We start from the raw sequence: 18108 nt of genomic DNA on the forward strand, positions 1-18108 counted from the left end.
CTCGTGCCCTGTGCCCACGAGCCTTCTGTGTTAACACAATCAGGTGATAGCCACAGAGGCTAGTGGTGTAAAAAGCGTGACTGATTCATTTATCCCACAGATAGGGCGGGTCTTTTTGTTTGAAATATTTATAAAATAGAACATATTAGAACTGTGATCCATTTAAAACACATGAACAAACTTCTCAAGAATTATATTTTAAGTATTTTTTTTTCAGAACAGGAAAGGCTGATTTATTGAATACCTTGCTGAGAGGAGCAGTGGGGAGGATGTGAAAGGTTTTTCTGCCAGGAATTACATTTTATATGACAAAATTAAACATAAGTATAAGACTTAATATCTTGGAACTTGCTAGATTATTTCTAACCATTTCAATTGTATACTATAATGGAAGAAAATGTGACACCAAGAAAATACAATTGCAACTAAAAGGTTTTGGCAAATGTGTGTGCAAAAGGAGGTGATATAGATTTATTAGCTAGATGAATAATTATTCCACAAAATGAACATAAATTCCCTATGTAAATATTCATCTATTAAATATTCATGTTTCCTGAGGAAAACAAGTGACAGTTTTTGATTACACTATCAGTTATATTAATCAGAGTATGCCTATACAGACCAATTTGGATTATTTGCAAATCAAAATCTTAAGTTAAAATGTTTTTGCCTATATGCTAAAACTTTTGTGGGCTAATTATGATTATGAAGAAACTATAATTTTTTTTTAATTTTTTGGGCCTCCTTGGTGGCGCAGGGGTTAAGTCTCAGCACTATGAAGTTATCAGCAGCCACTGCAGCACGAGTTCGATCCATGGCCAGGGAGTTAACCCACATCCCACATGGTGCAGCAGACCTCTCTTGTCTCGCCCATTGCTCCCTTCAGCAGAGTATTTCAGTTAATCTGCCTGCTCTGCTCCCTACTCTGAATCTGGTGAATCCTCTCACCAGTTCCTGGACCTCTGGCCTGCACCCCAGCTCTTGTATGCATAAATAAATAAATAAATCTTTAAAATTTTAAAATAAATGTACATTAACAGGAAGTACAAAAATAGTAGAGATACTATAAACTCTGAACTCAGTCCTCCTCTGTAACACCTTAAATAACTGTAGTACAATATCAAAACCAGGAAATTGACAATGGTACAAACAAACTGACAAACACTTGCCAGTCTTACATACATTCATGTGTGTTGAGATTGTATTTTATCACCAAGTGTAAATTCACATAGCAACTATAAGAGAGATACAAAATTGTAGGTACAAAATTGTTCCAAAATGATCCTAATAGTCACACCTACTCCTTATAGTCACATCCTTAGCAGTCACACCTACTCCTCAACTTCTCACCCAAATATCGTGGCGGACATATTTTCCAGTTCTATAATTTTATCACCTTGAAACATAAAGGAAATGTTAAGGTATATGGCCTATAGAAAAAGCTTTTGTGAAAAACAGCACAATTTTTTGCGATTGATCCAAATAGTTGCATGCATTAATAGATTGTCTTCTTTTTCATTGCTGCATAGTACTTCATGGTCTGAATGTACCCCAAATTGTTTAGCCATCAACCCATTTCTAGGACATTTTAGTTATTTCCAAATTTTACCTATTATAAAACAGCACTGCTATGAAAATCTGACTAGAGGTCTTAATGTGCATTTAGGTTTTCCTTCCTTTGGGATATACATTTTCCTGGCGTAAAACTAATGGATTACATGCAAGCATAAGTTTAAACTGTCTTATTTTTTTTTAAAAAAAGTAACTGCCAAACTATTTTCCAAAGTGACTAGACCACTTTATATTCCCACCAGCAACATATGAAAGATCCAGTATTGCCACATTCTTGCCAGAATATGGTATTATCATTACCTTTCATTGCAGCTGTCCCAACAGTTAGTGTAGTTATCTCATTGCAGCTTTTGTTTATGTTTCTCTAATAGGTAATCATGCTGATCATATTTTCATGTACTCAGTAGGAATTTGTACAATCTTTTTTTAGAGAATGTTCACTTTTTAAACCCACTGTCTAATTGATAACTATTATTATTATTATTTTTTTTTTACTGTTGAGGGTTTTTCATCTATAGATTTTATATGTGGTGTCATGTCTAAGAACTCTTCTAGATCCCAGTGATTTTCTGGTCTATTTTCTTTTAAAAGTTATATAGTTGTATGGTTTACATTTAATCTATGATCCACTCTGGATTAACTTTTATATAAGATGTAAGATTTAGGTTGAGATTCCATTTTTGGCCTATGGATGTCCCATTAGGTTTGAACCTTTGTTAAAAGAAATAGTTGGTAGGCCTCCCTGGTGGCGCAGGCCGTTGAGTGCAGCACTGTCAAGCTGTCCACCCACATGGCATGGCGGACCTCTCCTGTCTCCCCATTGCTCCCCTCAGCAGTGTATTTTGGTCAGTCTGCCTGTTCTGCTCCCCGCCCTGTCTCTGGTGAATCCTCTCACTCTCCCGCACATCTGGGCCGTACCCTGGTTCTTGTATAAATAAATAAATCTTAAAAAAAGAAATAGTTGGCTATACTTGTGTTGGGCTATTTCTGAGCAATCTAATCTGTGCCATTCATCTCTGTATCTATCCCTCTGACAGTACCAAACTGTATCAACTCCTATGGGTATATAAGGCTTAAAATGGAGTAGAATGATTCTTCCCACTTCACTACAGTTTTTCAAAATTGTTTTAGTATTCTCATTCTTCTGCTTTTCCATATATATTTTAGGATAAGTGTTCCATATCCTTACAAATCTTCTGGGATTTTAATTAGAATTGGAGCAAACCTATAAATTTGGGGGGAGAAATGACATCTTTATTATGCTGAGTCTTCCAATTCAAGAACAGAATACATCACTCCATTTATTTAGATCCTTCATTCCTTTCATAAGTTTTGTAGTTTTTAACCATAAGGCTTGTACATATTTTGTGGAACTTAGACCTAAAATTTTTTATTTCTGAGCAACACAAATAGCATTGTTTTTTATACTGTGGTTTCCAGGTTCTCTTTGCTAGATCATAGAAAATAAAAATGAGTTTGTTATGTTAATCTCAAATCATCCATGAACTCACTTATTAGTTCTGACAGTTTTTTTTTTTAAGATCTTTTGGATTTTGTACATATACTTCTATATCACCTGCAAATAGGAAGTTTCACTTCCTCCTTTCCGATTTATACACCTACATGTCCTTTTTTTTAAACCTTATTGTGATGGCTTTTAGCACTATGATGAATAAGAACTGTGAGATAACTATCCTTGCCTTGTTCCCATTATGAGAGGAATTTCTTTTATCAGTGTTTTGTAATTTTCTTCTTATAGAAATTATAAATATTTGATTAAGTTTATATATAAATATTCCAATACTTTTAGTGTTAATATAATGGTGTTATATTTTAAATTTCAAAGTATAGTTGCTCATTGCTGGTACATAGGAAGACAACTGACTTCTGTACATTAATCTTGTGACCTGGACCTTGCTACAATCACTTATTCTATTTTTATTGTTGTTGTTGAAGATGGTTCTTTGGAATTTTCTACATAAACAATTAAATCACCTGACAACAAAGACAGTTTCAATTCTTCCTTCTCAAATCTGCACAGATTTCATCTCCTATTCTATCTTTTGCATTAGCTAGGACTTCCATATAAACGCTTACAACTATGGTGAGTGAGGATACCCTCACCTTGTTCCCAGTTTTTCCAGGGGGATGCATATAGTTTCTCATGTTTAAGTGTGATGTTAGCTGTAGGGTTTTTGGTAATGTTCTTTATCAAATTGAGTAAGTTCCCTTCCTTTTGAGTTTGCTCAAAGCTTTTATCCTGAATAGGTATTGGATTTTTTCAAATTATTTTTCTGCATCTATTGGTATGATTTAAGTGACTTGTCTCCTTTAGTCTTTTGATACAATAGACTACAGTAATTGATTTCTGAATGCTGAACCAGCCTTGTATATTCTTCATTCCTTTTCATAGCAGAGTAATATAGTATTGTCTGTAGTGGTGTGTTTATCCATTCTTCAGTTGATGAACATTTGATTTGTTTCCATATTTACCTATAACGAATAATTCTGCTAGGAACACTTATGTATCAGATTTTGCATGAATATATTTTTAATACTCTTAGGAATACATACCTAGGATTGAAATTGTGTGGTTGTTGAGTAACACTATGTTTAACTTTTGTGGAACTGCCAAACTGTTTTCCATGGTAGCTGTTATCATTTTACATTCCAGTCAGCAATGTGGAAGAATTCAAATTTATCACATCCTTGCCAAAAAATTTTATTGTCTTTTTGAGTATAACAATCCTAATGGTTATGAAGTGGTATCTCAGTGTGGTTTGTATTTCCATTTCCTTAATGAGCAATGATGTGGAGCATTTTTCAACATGTTTATTGACCATTTGTAACTCTCGGAAGAAATGTTCAAATTCACTATCATCATTTTTTTTTTTTTTTGTGGGACCCTTGCTGGTGGCCGGGGATCGAATTGGCGCTGCAGAGGTTGCGGGCAGCCTCGCAACCCAGCGCTCAACCGCTGCGCCACCAGGGGAGGCCCTCACTATCATCATTTTTAATTGAGTTGTTTATTGTTGGTTTTTAATAGTTCTTTGTATATTTGAGATACTATAATCTTATCAGATACATGTTTTACAGTTATTTTCTCCAATTCTGTGTCTTTTAACTTTGTTGACTCTGTTCTTTGATGCAAAGTTTTAAATTTAGATGAAGTTTAATTTATATTTTGTAGTTGTTGGTTGCAGTCCATCCTTTCTCCTAAAAGTTTTAAAGTTTTAACTCTGACATTTAGGACTTTTATCTACCTTGGGCTAAAATTTGCTTTTGGTGTGCAATAGGGGTCCACCCACCTTCATGCTTCTGTCTAGTTGTTGTAATACCAGTGTTTTGAAGAAACTATTCTTTCTTCATTGAGTAGTTTTGGCACCATTGCTAAAAATCATTTCACTGCAAATGTACAGTGTTAGCCAGTGGTCTAATTTCATTCTTTTGCATGTAGCTGTCCAGTTTTCCTAACAGCATTTATTGAAGAGACTTTCCTTGCTCCACTGTAAACTCTTGACTCTTGTCACAAATTAGTATGTGGGTGGGCTCTCAATTCTGATATGTGTGTATGTTTTTAGTCCAATACTAACCTGCTTTAATTACCATCACTTTGTAGTATATAGTCAGAGACTGTAATGCCTTTATTTTTTTCCTCTGAAGCTTTTGTGCTATTTCATGTCTTTTATAATTCCAAATAAATTTCATGAGTTTTTGTTCTATTCTCTGAAGAATGCTATTGCAATTTTAATAGATTGCATTGTATATTGGATCTGTATATTATTTTCAGTAATACAGTCATTTTAACTATGTTAATTCTTCCAACTCATGAACATGGACTATCCTTCCATTTCTTTGTATCTTCTATCTCTTTCAACATATTTTATTAGTTTTCATTGTAAAAGTGTTTCATGTCTTTGGTTAAATTTATTCCCAGGTATTTCTTTTTGATTCAATTGTAAATGAGACTGTATTCATGATTCCTCATTCTGCTAGTTCATAATTTGTGCATAGAAACACAACAGATTTTTGCTTTTAATTTTGTAACCTACCACTTTGCTGTATTTGTTTATTAATTTTAATAGCATTTTACTGCAGTGTTTGGGATTTTCTATTATATTATCACATCACCTGCAAATAGTGATTCTCCCTTTTCAGTTAAGGCATCTTTTATATAATTTTCTTGTCTAATCGCCATTGCTAAGACTTCTACCCTATAACAAATAATAGTGGTGAGAGTGGATATCCTTCTCTTGTTCCTGATCTTCAGAGGAAAATATTTCAGTTTTCACCATTGAGTATGATGTTGGCTATTGGTTTGTAATATGTAGCCTTTACTATTTTGAGGCACATTCCTTGTATACCTATTTTGTTGAGGGTTTTTATCATGAAATGATGTTGAAGCTTGTCAAATGCTTTTTCAGCATCTATTGAGATGATCATAAGATTGTCCTTTTGGGTGACACAGTATGTCAAGTTTACTGATTTGTGTATGTTAAACCATCCTTGCACTCCTAGAATAAATTCCACTTGATCATGGTGTATTCTTTTAATGTATTGTTTAATTTGGTTAAGATTTCTGCATCTATGTTCATCAGATTTATCTGCCTGTAAGTTTTCTTTGCCTTTTTACATTCTTTTCTGATTTCAGAATCAGGGTAACAATAGTTTTGTGGAATAGATTTGGAAGTTTTATGGAAGAGTTCAAGAAGGAGAGGTATTAATTCTTTGAAACTTCAGTAGAATTCACTTGTGAAGCTATCTTGATTTTTTTTTATCTTTTTTATGTTGGGTGAGGCTTTTAATTACTATTTAATTTCCATTTTAATTTTTTTACTTATGATGGTTCTATTCAGGTTATCTACTTCTTCCTGATACAATCCTGAAATGTTGTGTGTTTCTAAGAATTTGTCCATTTCTTCTAGTTCATTCAATTTGTTACCATATAATTTTTCATGATACTCTCTTATGATCCTTTTTATTTCTGCAGTATCTGTTATAACTTCTATTTTAGTTCTGATTTCTTTTTTAATCTGTATTCTCTCTCCTTGTTAGTCTGGTTAAAGGTTTTTCTATTTTGCAAATTTTTTCAAAGAGTCAGTTCTTGTTTTCCCATTGATCATTGGGATTGTCTTTTTGATCTCTTTTTTGTTAATTTCAGCTCTTATTTTTATTATTTCCTCTTATGTATTGACTTTTGTTTTTGCTTTTTCTTCTTTTAGATACAAGTTTAAATGTCCTATTTGCACTTTTTCTTGCTTCCTGAGGTAGGCCTTATCACTATACACTTTCCTTTTAGCACTGCTTTTGTGACATTCCATAGATTCTGAGAAGTTGTGTCATCATTTTTCTTCATCTTCAGTTATTTTTTGATTTCACTTTTGAAAAGTTTTGGGCTATTGTTTGAATAAGTTCTCTGTTCCCTTCTCACTCTGTTGCCTTTCCTAAAGTAGTTGGATAGTATTTGAAATTCTTCTGTTTTTACATCTTCTTACTCTTTCTTCTTTCACTTGGGTCTTTTGTGTATTAGCATCTTAAAAGTCACTGATTTGTTCCTCCATTTGGTCTATTCTGCTTCCATAGCTTTCTGTAGAAGTTTTAAAAATCTCATTTATTGAGCTTCTTACATCCTTAATGTTATTTTCTTACTAAAAGCTTCAATTTCTACCTTCTATTCATGGATTTCATTTCTGAGTCCATTAAATTGTTTTCCTGAATTTTGTTGTATTTCTTTGATTAGCTTTTCCGAGTTCTCTTGTATCACTTTGACCTGACTTTCTGTGTTTTCTTCTATCTCCTTGAGCTTTTTAAATTATTATTATTATAGCAAATTTGAACTCTCTGATAAGGAGATACAAACTTTCATATTTTTTTGGTTGGAATCTGGAGAGTTGGTCTTTCCATGTCACATTCCCTTGAGGTCTCAACTTGCCATGTGTTATTTTTGTTCCTGCCCATTTCACTACTTTAAGTTAGCTCTTCCCATTCCCCTTTCTGGTATGTGATCAGCAACTTAAGAGCTGCATTAATACTTTGCGAGCAGTTGGTGCTTTGATTTGATTGGATGCTTTTGGCCTCTGTTGGCTTGCATAGGTACCTGTATTTGCAGTTGATCACTAGAGTAGGGAAGGGGTATGGAGGAGCACAGGTTCCTGTTTTTTTGCACTGCCACTATCCTTCCTCTCTGGGTCCCAGATCTGAGTCTTGGCAGTCTGTCCACTCTCAGTGCATTTCATAAAGTCAGTACCAGTCCTGAGGAGTGGGGGTGAGGGAGATTAGTCTAAAGCACCTTATCTGTTGTCTTTCTTACAAGGGCCCAGACTTATGTTTAAAGAAGCATGAATCTGGGCCTCCCTGGTGGCGCAGTGGTAGAGCGCTGGGTTGCGAAGCTGCCTGCAGCCTCTGCAGCGCCGGTTCGATCCCCGGCCACCAGGCGAGGATCCCACACAGTGCACAGACCTCTCCTGCCACCCGCTGCTCCCCTCAGCAGCGTACCTCCTCTGTCTGCCTGTTCTGCTCCCGGCTCTGGCTCTGGTGAATTCTCTCACCCTACCATGCTTCTGACTGTACCCAGTGCTTGCATAAATAAATAAATAAATAAATAAATCTTTAAAAAAAAAAAAAGAGAAGCATGAATCTCCTCTGTGTCAGTTCTGGTGCAGTGTGTTTTGGTTTCTGAGGTACAAGGAGTGCTTCAGTTTCATCCAAATCTTGGGACTCTCTCAGTGTATTAATGCTCTGGTTGTTGTTTGTCTTGGAGTGAAGCAAAGATTCTCCTTTATTGCCATCTTGGTATCTTGGTGATGTTTCCTCTTTATAGGCCAGTGCTTCTCAAACTATTGAATTGGGGATATCATTCTCAGTCAGTAGGTCTGGAAGTGGAGTCTGAATCTAACAAGTTTCCACCAGGTGAAAGTTACAGCACCGTGCACCAACTTATGAAGGTAATGTAACCCAACGCATTCAACTTGTAGTCAGCAAGAAGACAACACATTTTCTTTAACAATATTTTTTTCTTGCTAGTACTATTATTGGGAGGTTATTTTCTTATTGTTTAATTTGGGGATGATAATTAACATCTTAACTTATAACAGTGTGACTCAGATTAATAGAAACTTAATTTCAATAGTATATAAACACTTAGATCCAACATAGCTCTATGTCCTCCTCTCTACTGTTATTTTCATGCCAATATCTTTATGCATTGTATGCTCATCAACAGATTTATAATTGCTACTTTATGTGGTTAGCTCTTAAATCAGTTAGAAAAAAATGTTACAGTTAAAACCACATTTATACTATCTTTATATTTACATATAGTTATATTTACATATAGTAGTTATCTTTACTGGTGTCATTTCTTTCTTCCTATGGTTTTAGTTACTATGTGTTTTCTTTTCGGCTTAAAGGACTACTTTTAGTATTCCTTGTACTGAAGATTTGTTATGACACATTTTCTCCATTTCTTTAAACTGGGAATTTATTAATTTAGCCTTTATTTTTGAGTTATGGCTTTGCTGGATATAGAATTCTTAGAATACTTTTTTTTTCTTTCATCATTTTGCATGTTATCCCATTGCCTTCTGGCCTCCATGGTTTCTGAATAGAAACTTGCTGTTAATCTTACTGAAGATTTCTTTTCATCAGACTTGCTTCTCACTTTCTGTTTGTCAAATATCTTCCTTGTCTGTTGCTTTTGACAGTTTGATTATAGTATATTCCCAATTTACACTACTTGGAGTTTGAGGAGCTTCTTGGATCTTTGAATTTATGTTTTTCATCAGATTAGGGAAATTTTTTATCATTATTTCTTTAGATGTTTCTCTCCTCTGGTACCCAGTTATGCATATGGTGGTGTGCTTGATGCTATTATTCCACAGAACTATGACATTAAGTTAACTTTGTTCAATCTTTTTTCTTTCTGTACTTCTGACTAAATAATCTCAATGGGCCTATCTTCAAGTTTGCCAATTTCTTTTTTGACTGCTCAAAGCTGGTATTGAATCCCTCCAGTGAATTTTTCACTTTGGTTATTATAGTTTTCAACTAAAAAAACTTCCATTTGGTTCTCTCTTTTTAATAATTTCTGTCTTTTTACTAATGGTTTCTATTTGTTGATTCTGATACTTTCCTTCAGTTTTTTAGACATGATTTTCTGTATTTCTTTGAACAGATTTTACATAGCTGGTTTAAACTCTTTCTAGTAAGTCCAACAGCTGACTTTGCTCAGGAACAGTTTGTATTGATTACTTTTCCCCTCATGTATGGGCAATGCTTTCTTGTTTCTTTGCATGTTTTATAATTTTTGTTGAAAGTTGGACATTTTAAGTAATATGCCAGCACGGAAAATCATTATCTCCCTTCTTGCAGGGTTTGTTGTTACTGTTGTTATTTTTGTTCTCATTTGTTTGTTTTGTGATGTTATGGAATTAATTTTGCAAAGCTTACATTCTTCCTTGTGTGTCTCCTTGGTTAGGTTATGCTTTGCTCAGGAGCTGTGTATGCACATTAGGGCAGACCTTCCACACTCACAGAGTTGACAACACTGCCTTAGCATTTAATTTGTGCTTGTGCAGTCTGAAAGTGGGCCAGAGCTGAGAACCTTTCCAGTTCTTTCCTAAGCATGGGCACAGTCAAACACATGTACTTAACTTTCTTGACTCTCATAAATATGTTGTAGCTTTTCAGACATCTCATTTTTCAGCCTTTTTAAATTGCCCCAATGATTATCTCCTGCCTTAGGCAGTGATGAAATTAAACAATAGCCTCTAGAAATTTTCAGCAAATGCCTCCAGGGAAAAGTTTTTCGCAGTGGGTAATCTTCAAGTCAGGTCAAATAAAGACAAGCTTTCCAAACATAGTCTTTTGGGGAACTACCAGTCGGGTCAAATAAGGATAATTTTCTGGGCATGAGGCTTTGAAGGAGTTCCATTACTGTTTTGCCTCCTCTAGTGAATGCCAGAATGCTGGTTTTTACCACAATTATGAAATGTTTGCTTTCAATGTTACTGTAGAGCTACAGAGGGGGGGGGATGGCCAATGGGGTAAGTTAAAATGCTAGAGCTCAATGTTTTTACCAAGAATCCAATGTTTTTCTCAAATTCTTCCCGGATAGTTAATTTTCAGAATTCTAAAAAAGTTGACTCTGAAAATTTTGGTCAGTTTTTTAATCCTCGCTTTTACAGAGATGAGAACAGTCAAAGGTCCTTACTTTTCCAATTTTGCTGACATCATCTGCTACCTGGAACTTTTAGAATAAGATATTCATGAAGCAGACTAAGCAAACTGGAACCCAATCTATATTCTTTTAAAGGACAACTTCATAATATTCCAAAGTAAAACCTGTCATTTTTGAACTTCTAAAATTTAACCGTAAAGAATTAAGTTCTTTCAAGAACCAGAAATTTGGCAATTCAGTTTTCACTTCTATTAATAAATATCTCCTTATATCAATTTACATGAATTAGTTATATATCTATTTAAAACAAATGTCAAATTACAATTAGTAACTCAGAGGAATAAGATATAAAATATATATTAATTAAAAGTTTAAGGTAATAATAAAGGAATTTCAGTAATGAAAAATGTGTAAGTATGAAAATATCCTCCAATCAGAATTAATACCCTAATACAAATCCAACTTTCATTTAAAAGAAACTTCTTATTCATCTCATGAACACAAGCACCAATTTCACCTTTCATACATAAGAAATTAGAAATTCCAAACCAGATAAGAATAATATGCCCTTTTAAAGAAACTAATAAAAGTTGGGGACTCTCTTCCTATAAAGATGAAGATGGGTACATAATTTTGCTTACAGTTGAAGGGGTTATTGTATACTCCGCAACCTGTAAGCTAAGAACCCCTACTGAACAAAAAATTAATGGGAAAAATAGAGAACAGATATTAAAATAATTACAATATCTTACCTTCAGTAAAATAAGAATTTAAAATATGAAACCATGTATAGGTTTAAATTATTTATAGCTATAAATTATTTATAATTTAGTACTTTTTTTTTATAAAAACTATATTAGAAATAATGGTTGGCCACTATTAAACTGTAAGTTCTTTAAAAATAGGTGCTATTGGGACCTCCCTGGTGGTGCAGGGGTTAAGTGTTAGCGCTATCAGGCTATCACCAGCCACTGCCACCTGAGTTTGATCCCTGGCCAGGGAGCTAACCCACACAGTGCAGCAGACCTCTCCTGTCTTGCCCGCTGCTCCCCTCAGCAGTGTATTTCAGTAGATCTGCCTGTTCTGCTCTCCACTGTCTCTAGTGAATCCTCGCACCACCCTCCTTCCCCATACCTCTGGCCTAGACCCCAGTTCTTATATGCACAAATAAATAAAATAAATCTTAAAAAAAATAGGTGCTATTTTCATTTGTGCTTGTATTATAATGACCTATCCAGTTACCAGATGACCCTTTATAAAACATATTTTACTTCTTATGTATTTGAATACAAATGCAGTAAGAAAATTGTAAAAATAATTGAGGCAATGAAAAAGATCAAATAAACCACAAAGATAAAAATAGCAGAACAGAAAAGGAAATAAAAAATAAAACAGATTTTAAATTATCTGTTGCTTGAGAGACACAAGTTTAATTTGAAGAAATGTAATGACAAACGCACACACACATTTATGTAGTGTGCATCAATCTACTACATGTTTTAGGAAATATTCTGAGATCTGTATACAGGCTTACTCATGTTTAAGTGAGCCAGTTCTTTACCTTTTCTTGCTTGGACAAAGGTGAGGAAGAAAGCCAGAGCTGTTTTTAAATATTCTTATTTGAACTTATAATTCTTTTTTATTATGTTAAATTTCATTTCAAAATATGATTCTTTTTCAAAAATATGTTTTTTCTTCATACATCATCTCTTATTGTTAGCCACGAATGAGGTCATTTTTGGACCCTAACAATTTGGAAGTGGACTGGAAGGGCAAAGGGGATAAAATATTTTGTTTGTAGTGATTAGAAAAGAGTTGAAAGAAGTTTGGAATAGGTTTTATATAATGAAATTTATTATTATTTATTGTATTAAGATATTTTAAATTTAAAATGTGTCCATGTTAGAATAAAGTAAGCTACTGTCAATGTGAGCAATGGGCATGGGACTCCATTGCAAAGTAATAAAAAAAAAAGGTGGGGGTGGAAATGAAATTTTAATTCTCTTTCTTGCTCAGTGTTGAGTCATTGTGCTGAAGAAGAAAACTATATTTTGATACAATAAATATAATGAACCAAGGAAGTGCACATTTTCATTTGAATACAGTTGAACTCTGATCAAAACCAGAAGTCATAAGTAATACATAGAATTCAATGGTGTTATCATTTAATATCTACAGTTTATGTCCCTACCATACAGGATCAATGGAATGGCCTAGCCTTATCTTCAGAATAGAAGAACTTGAAAACATTTATAAAGGCAAAGCAATGTTAAAGCAATGAAGCAGTACGCTATATTTTCAACGACAGGTTCTCATATATTATGTCAGGTAAATACAAGACTTAAAACTCAGAGAAATGGATTGTATGCCCCTTCTGTTTTTTTTTTTTTTAAGTTTGGTATCTGATTCCTGACTATGTAATAATGAAAAGAAGTTCAAGCCTGGCAGTCTAGGTCTACAATTCTAGCAAGCTCCAGAGAACCCCTGAAGAAATAGCAATAAAACACCTCAGCCAACCAAGAAAATAATCATTTGTCTCTCTAAAAAATGTCATTGTCCTGGGGAGATTCAGAATTAGATATTATAATGAATTAAATCAATATCCTATGAGTATATTGGGTAACTGATTTAAACTGAAACATCACTAAGTTTATCAATAATATCAGAACATTTAAGAGAAATAAATATTCAATACATCTATATGTCTAATAAACTAGGTTTATATAAAACTATGCCAGTACTCAAGAAGCTTTTGCTTTATTAGTTGACAACTGAGGTACAGAAAAGCAAATACAGTATATTAAACTTAGATGCAGCTAAAACATTTCAGGAAACAATTTAATCATAAATTCTGCCTAGAAGTAAATTTAAAATTTTGCTAAATTTATAAAATAATTTGTATTCAAAAGTCATAATAGCTAATTCCCAAACCAGTTAATGATTCTTTGTGAGTAGCAACTTCTAAGCATCTTCTATAATCAGTATATGCATAATAATATTTCAAAGGGTTAAAAAGCTGTTTAAAAGTAATAATCCTGAAAAATTATCTGGAGGAACAAGATTAACTTGGTGCTCTGATTATGTGGAATTCTACTTCCAGAGTAAGATAACTGGATCAAATATAGACAGACAAGTTCAGTTCAGCTTTCCAATTTAAACTATCAACTACACTGCTCTTGGGATTAAAAAGGAAAGGATTGAAGAAGGCTATATCTTTTACTGGGCTATGATGAAGTCTAAAGTTAGAAGATAGGTTAATTAGAAAAATTAATATAATAATCAATTGTGCCATTTGAAGAATAACTACACAAGGCTACAGCTTAAAAAACTATAAAAAATAATTAACTTTTAACTGCTTATATATTTGTACATAAACAATTATCCATAGTAGTGTTATAAAGCAAAATTTAAGTCCTTCAAATCCTAGCAGTACTCATCTTTCACATTCTCATATCCATAACACACATGACCTAAGTCTAACATGATATAAGAACATTTTAGTTCCATTGGTTTATAATACTAAAGATAGTAAGCTATGGATTTGGAGATACCTCACCTTAGTTTCTTTTGAATCTCTAATTATTATATCTTTATTTCCCCTCCCCCTTCCCCATCTCATGTTCCATACCACAGAACTTAAAATTCAACCCTAAAAATATGTGTCCAGATTTCATATTCTTCCCTACTCAAAAAAACAGGCATAGAGCGATCCTAGATGACTTTAATACTCTAAATTATTCTATCTGTCTTTCAAATAGTATGTTCCAGAATTCTGAGGTACTAGAATGTAGTGTTAAACTGTCTCCACCCACTTCCCACTACATTGCACCCTCCACTTCCCCACCCCCAGATGAAGGTTAGGTTGATAAATGGATTTTGGAGATGAAATAAAGCCAGACATCAAATAACTTACTTGAAATCCATCTCTTACCTTCTGTACTTAACCCTGGACTTGATGTGAACTTGGCTACATCAACAATTTTTACAGCAAATTGCTGTCCAGTTTCTCTGTTGATACATCGTCGTACAACACTGAAGGGACCCCTAAAAAAAAAAAAAGCCAAGTTTAATTTATTGATTTTCTTAAGTCCCCAAATCCCTTCAACATCTTACTGATGTTTCATTGTCTATTAAAGTCATAGTCTTCAAAATCAAATTTATGTGCTTTGAACATATTTTCTTATAATTCATGAGGTAAGTCATTCCTTATGTATAATTATTAAACCAGAAAAATAGAAAATAAATTGGCAATTTGAAATCATTTTAAAAACAAAATCTCAATAGTATCCTTATATTTAAGGCAAATAATCTGTACACTATCCTATACATTTATTAACATCTTTATGAATGAAATCTACCACAGTGGTAGTACACATTGATTTTATCTTTTGAACAGAAATTTAAATTGTCCTTGATCCCTTCTGCTCAAATTACTCACTGCGTATCTAATCTTCACTAATAAGTCCTACTGAGTTTATCTCAAATATCTCTCAATCGTATCTACTTTTCTCCATGTCTCATACACTAGTCTAAGCTACTATAACCTGCTATCAGGACTACTGAAAAACTTAATTGTCCCATTCATTCTTGCAGTGATTGTTTAAAAATGAAAATCTGACATTAGGTCTTTGCTTGAAACCTCAGAGAGACAAGGTATTTGCAGTACACATTTTTTAGTCAATAACCAAAATATATAAATAATTCCTGAATAAGAAAAAATATGCTCCAATAAAATCTGGGCAGAAGACTTCAAAGGCACTTCACAAAGAGAAAGCCCTGCATGATTTGGTCTCCAACAACCTCTCCAGTATCACCTGAAATCTCAAGAGAAATCCTTTTTCCTCCTCAAACTTAGAATTGCCACAGGAAAGGAAGTCATTTCCACCAGCAGAACTACCAGTCACATCATTTGTGTCCCCAATCCTTCTCTCATTTTAAATTGGTGGTTCTCAATACTGGCCATAAAACTGAATCAACTAGGATGATTGACAAAATACCAATGCTTGTACCCATTACACACACACACACACACACACACACGGTTCTTTGTGATTCATAATTATCAAATAAATATCTGAATTATTGATAATCCAAGGATAGATTTACAATGTTCAAACCAACTACTAAATAATACAGAATGTGACAGCAATACACTATAGTAGTTTATTTGAAAACTAGTGTGGTTTAAGCCATTCAGTATACATACATGTACATATACCCAAGTATGTACTTCCCTCCTACCCAAGAATAAAGCAAAACACCCTCACTGCTACAGATAAAAAGTGTCTCTGGATACCCATGGATAATCAGCAGAGAAAAGTTCTTCATTTATTCTAGGTCACTTGTGATACTGCCTATTTTAAAGTATATCTTTCTTCTTTCAACTAGGGAACAAGCAAAAGAAAAGGATCTAACCCAGACTTAAACATTTTTCTTTTAAACCAGGCCATCCATTATCAGGACATCAACTAAATGATAGCTTCAAATCTCTCCAAACAACCTAACAAAGCTAAGTGGAAGGGAAAGAAAAGGCAATAATATACCTTCCAGAATTCTACAGAAAGACCTTTTTGATAATCACTCATAATTGTTCAAAGATTTTCCTCTGTGAGATGACAATATATCAAAGTGAGGAAGGACACCCACAAACCCTTTCATTCTCAATATGGATGTCTTATTTGTGATTACTTATCCTGACAATAGGAAGTAATTTTAGGAAATGCTTAATGTAATTGCTTTTTTGTCCACACTTAAACCCTTAGCACTCTACTGATAAACACACACACACACACACAAACATGTGTGTAGTGTGCTTCCATTCACCACATCTTTTAGGAATTTTTCTGAGATCTGTATATGGGCTTATGCATGTTTAAGCAAGTCAGTTCTTCACTTTTTCCTGCTTGGACAAAGGTGAGGAAGAAAGCAGTTTCTTCCCCCAGTGTTTGAGTAATAGTAAAATTAAGAAAGCTAGAGAGAAGAGAAAAAAAAAAAGAATACTGACAAAACCCCCACAGAATGTTTTCATATCTGAATAAAAATTTCATTAAATCCCCATCACAAAATTTAGGTTAATTTTATAATGTGAGGCAAAGAAAAAGTTTACCTAATGAAATACTGATGACCTGAAGGTAGGTCACAAGCAAAGCATTTCAAAGGTCTGTCCCTCAAAGCCATTCATGGGGTTAGCAAAGGTGAGCCAAATTTACCACACTAAGAAGTCACTGAAATATACTTTGTTTTTTGTTATTTAAACCACCAATTAGAAGCTCAGTGGAAACTAATAAAATTTGAATGAATATTGTGTTTATAATTTTAGCAGAACTCAATTACAGTTATTTGATTGGTTAAAAGAGAGGTAGCTATGAGAAAAATCTCACTTTCCCATCTTAAAAGGGAGGTAGAAGACTAAGGTGAGTGTGAAGCATCTATTGCATTACACTTATTAATTATACTTGATGATTATTTAAGGAACAGCAAAAATTTAGGAGGCTTAGGTTTCATTCTGACCTAAACCTTTTTATGATGCTTGACATTTCAACCTACAATTTTTTACTGTATGGTAGTCAATTCTTAAGTATTTGTGTGTGGGGAAATATTGATAGAACATCAACACAAACTACTATCTTTCTAATGTTTTCAGTAATGCTAGCCAGGGTATTCATAAAATGGAATGCTAAGATATATAATAGAATTTCAGATTTGACAGAATATATTTTCTTTATTCTGCTCTTGAAGAATACTAAATATTGATTGGGACTGTAGAAGAAGATTCTATCTGTAGCAGGAGGTTGCTTTGCAGAATTCTATGTTTTAAAGCAAAGGGTCAATTAAATTAGAATATATTACAAGTGAATATTGCCATAACACCCCTAAGTTTTGAAAAGAATGCAGCTATATGTCTTTATGAAGACACAAAATGATCTCTAGTTTTCATTTATGTGAAGAAAGGTTATATCTAGAAAATGAACAATTCTGATACTCAAAGTAAATACATCAAAAAAGAGATTATAATTAAACAGTATCATACTAGAATATATTATATTTGTTTCCAGGATACTAGGATTGATTTGTTTAGCACAATGCATTTAATTTATTTTCCTTTCCAAACTCTACTAAAATGACACCAGAGGAGTTCAAAAATTTTAAAGGACTGAGAGAACGAGAAAAGAATAATAGTAATAATCAAAGTTGGGAAGTAGAAAGCAGATAGAGTAGTGGTAACTGATTTAGCATACAAAAATAAGGAAAGTTCAGAACCAAACCTATTCACACTACAGAACCCTCAGGAAGGGCCTCCCCGGTGGCACAGCGGTTGAGCGCTGGGTTGCGAAGCTGCCCGCGGCCTCTGCGGCGCT

The 18108-nt window shown here is 33.7% G+C and overlaps 1 protein-coding gene across 6 annotated transcripts in view; it reads right to left on the minus strand.

Moving 5' to 3' along the window:
• Window positions 1-18108, minus strand: part of CASK (calcium/calmodulin dependent serine protein kinase) — a gene marked incomplete at both ends in the record, with an annotated part of 372322 nt that overhangs the window by 282278 nt on the left and 71936 nt on the right. For all 6 annotated transcript variants that reach the window (XM_084258755.1, XM_084258754.1, XM_084258752.1 and 3 more), the window contains one exon: window positions 14682-14794. In XM_084258755.1, coding sequence (XP_084114881.1) covers window positions 14682-14794 — 113 coding nt within the window. The remainder of the gene's footprint in view (window positions 1-14681; window positions 14795-18108) is intronic.

This window comes from Talpa europaea, assembly GCF_964194135.1.
Source record: "Talpa europaea genome assembly, chromosome: X".
Classification (NCBI taxonomy): Eukaryota; Metazoa; Chordata; class Mammalia; order Eulipotyphla; family Talpidae; genus Talpa; species Talpa europaea.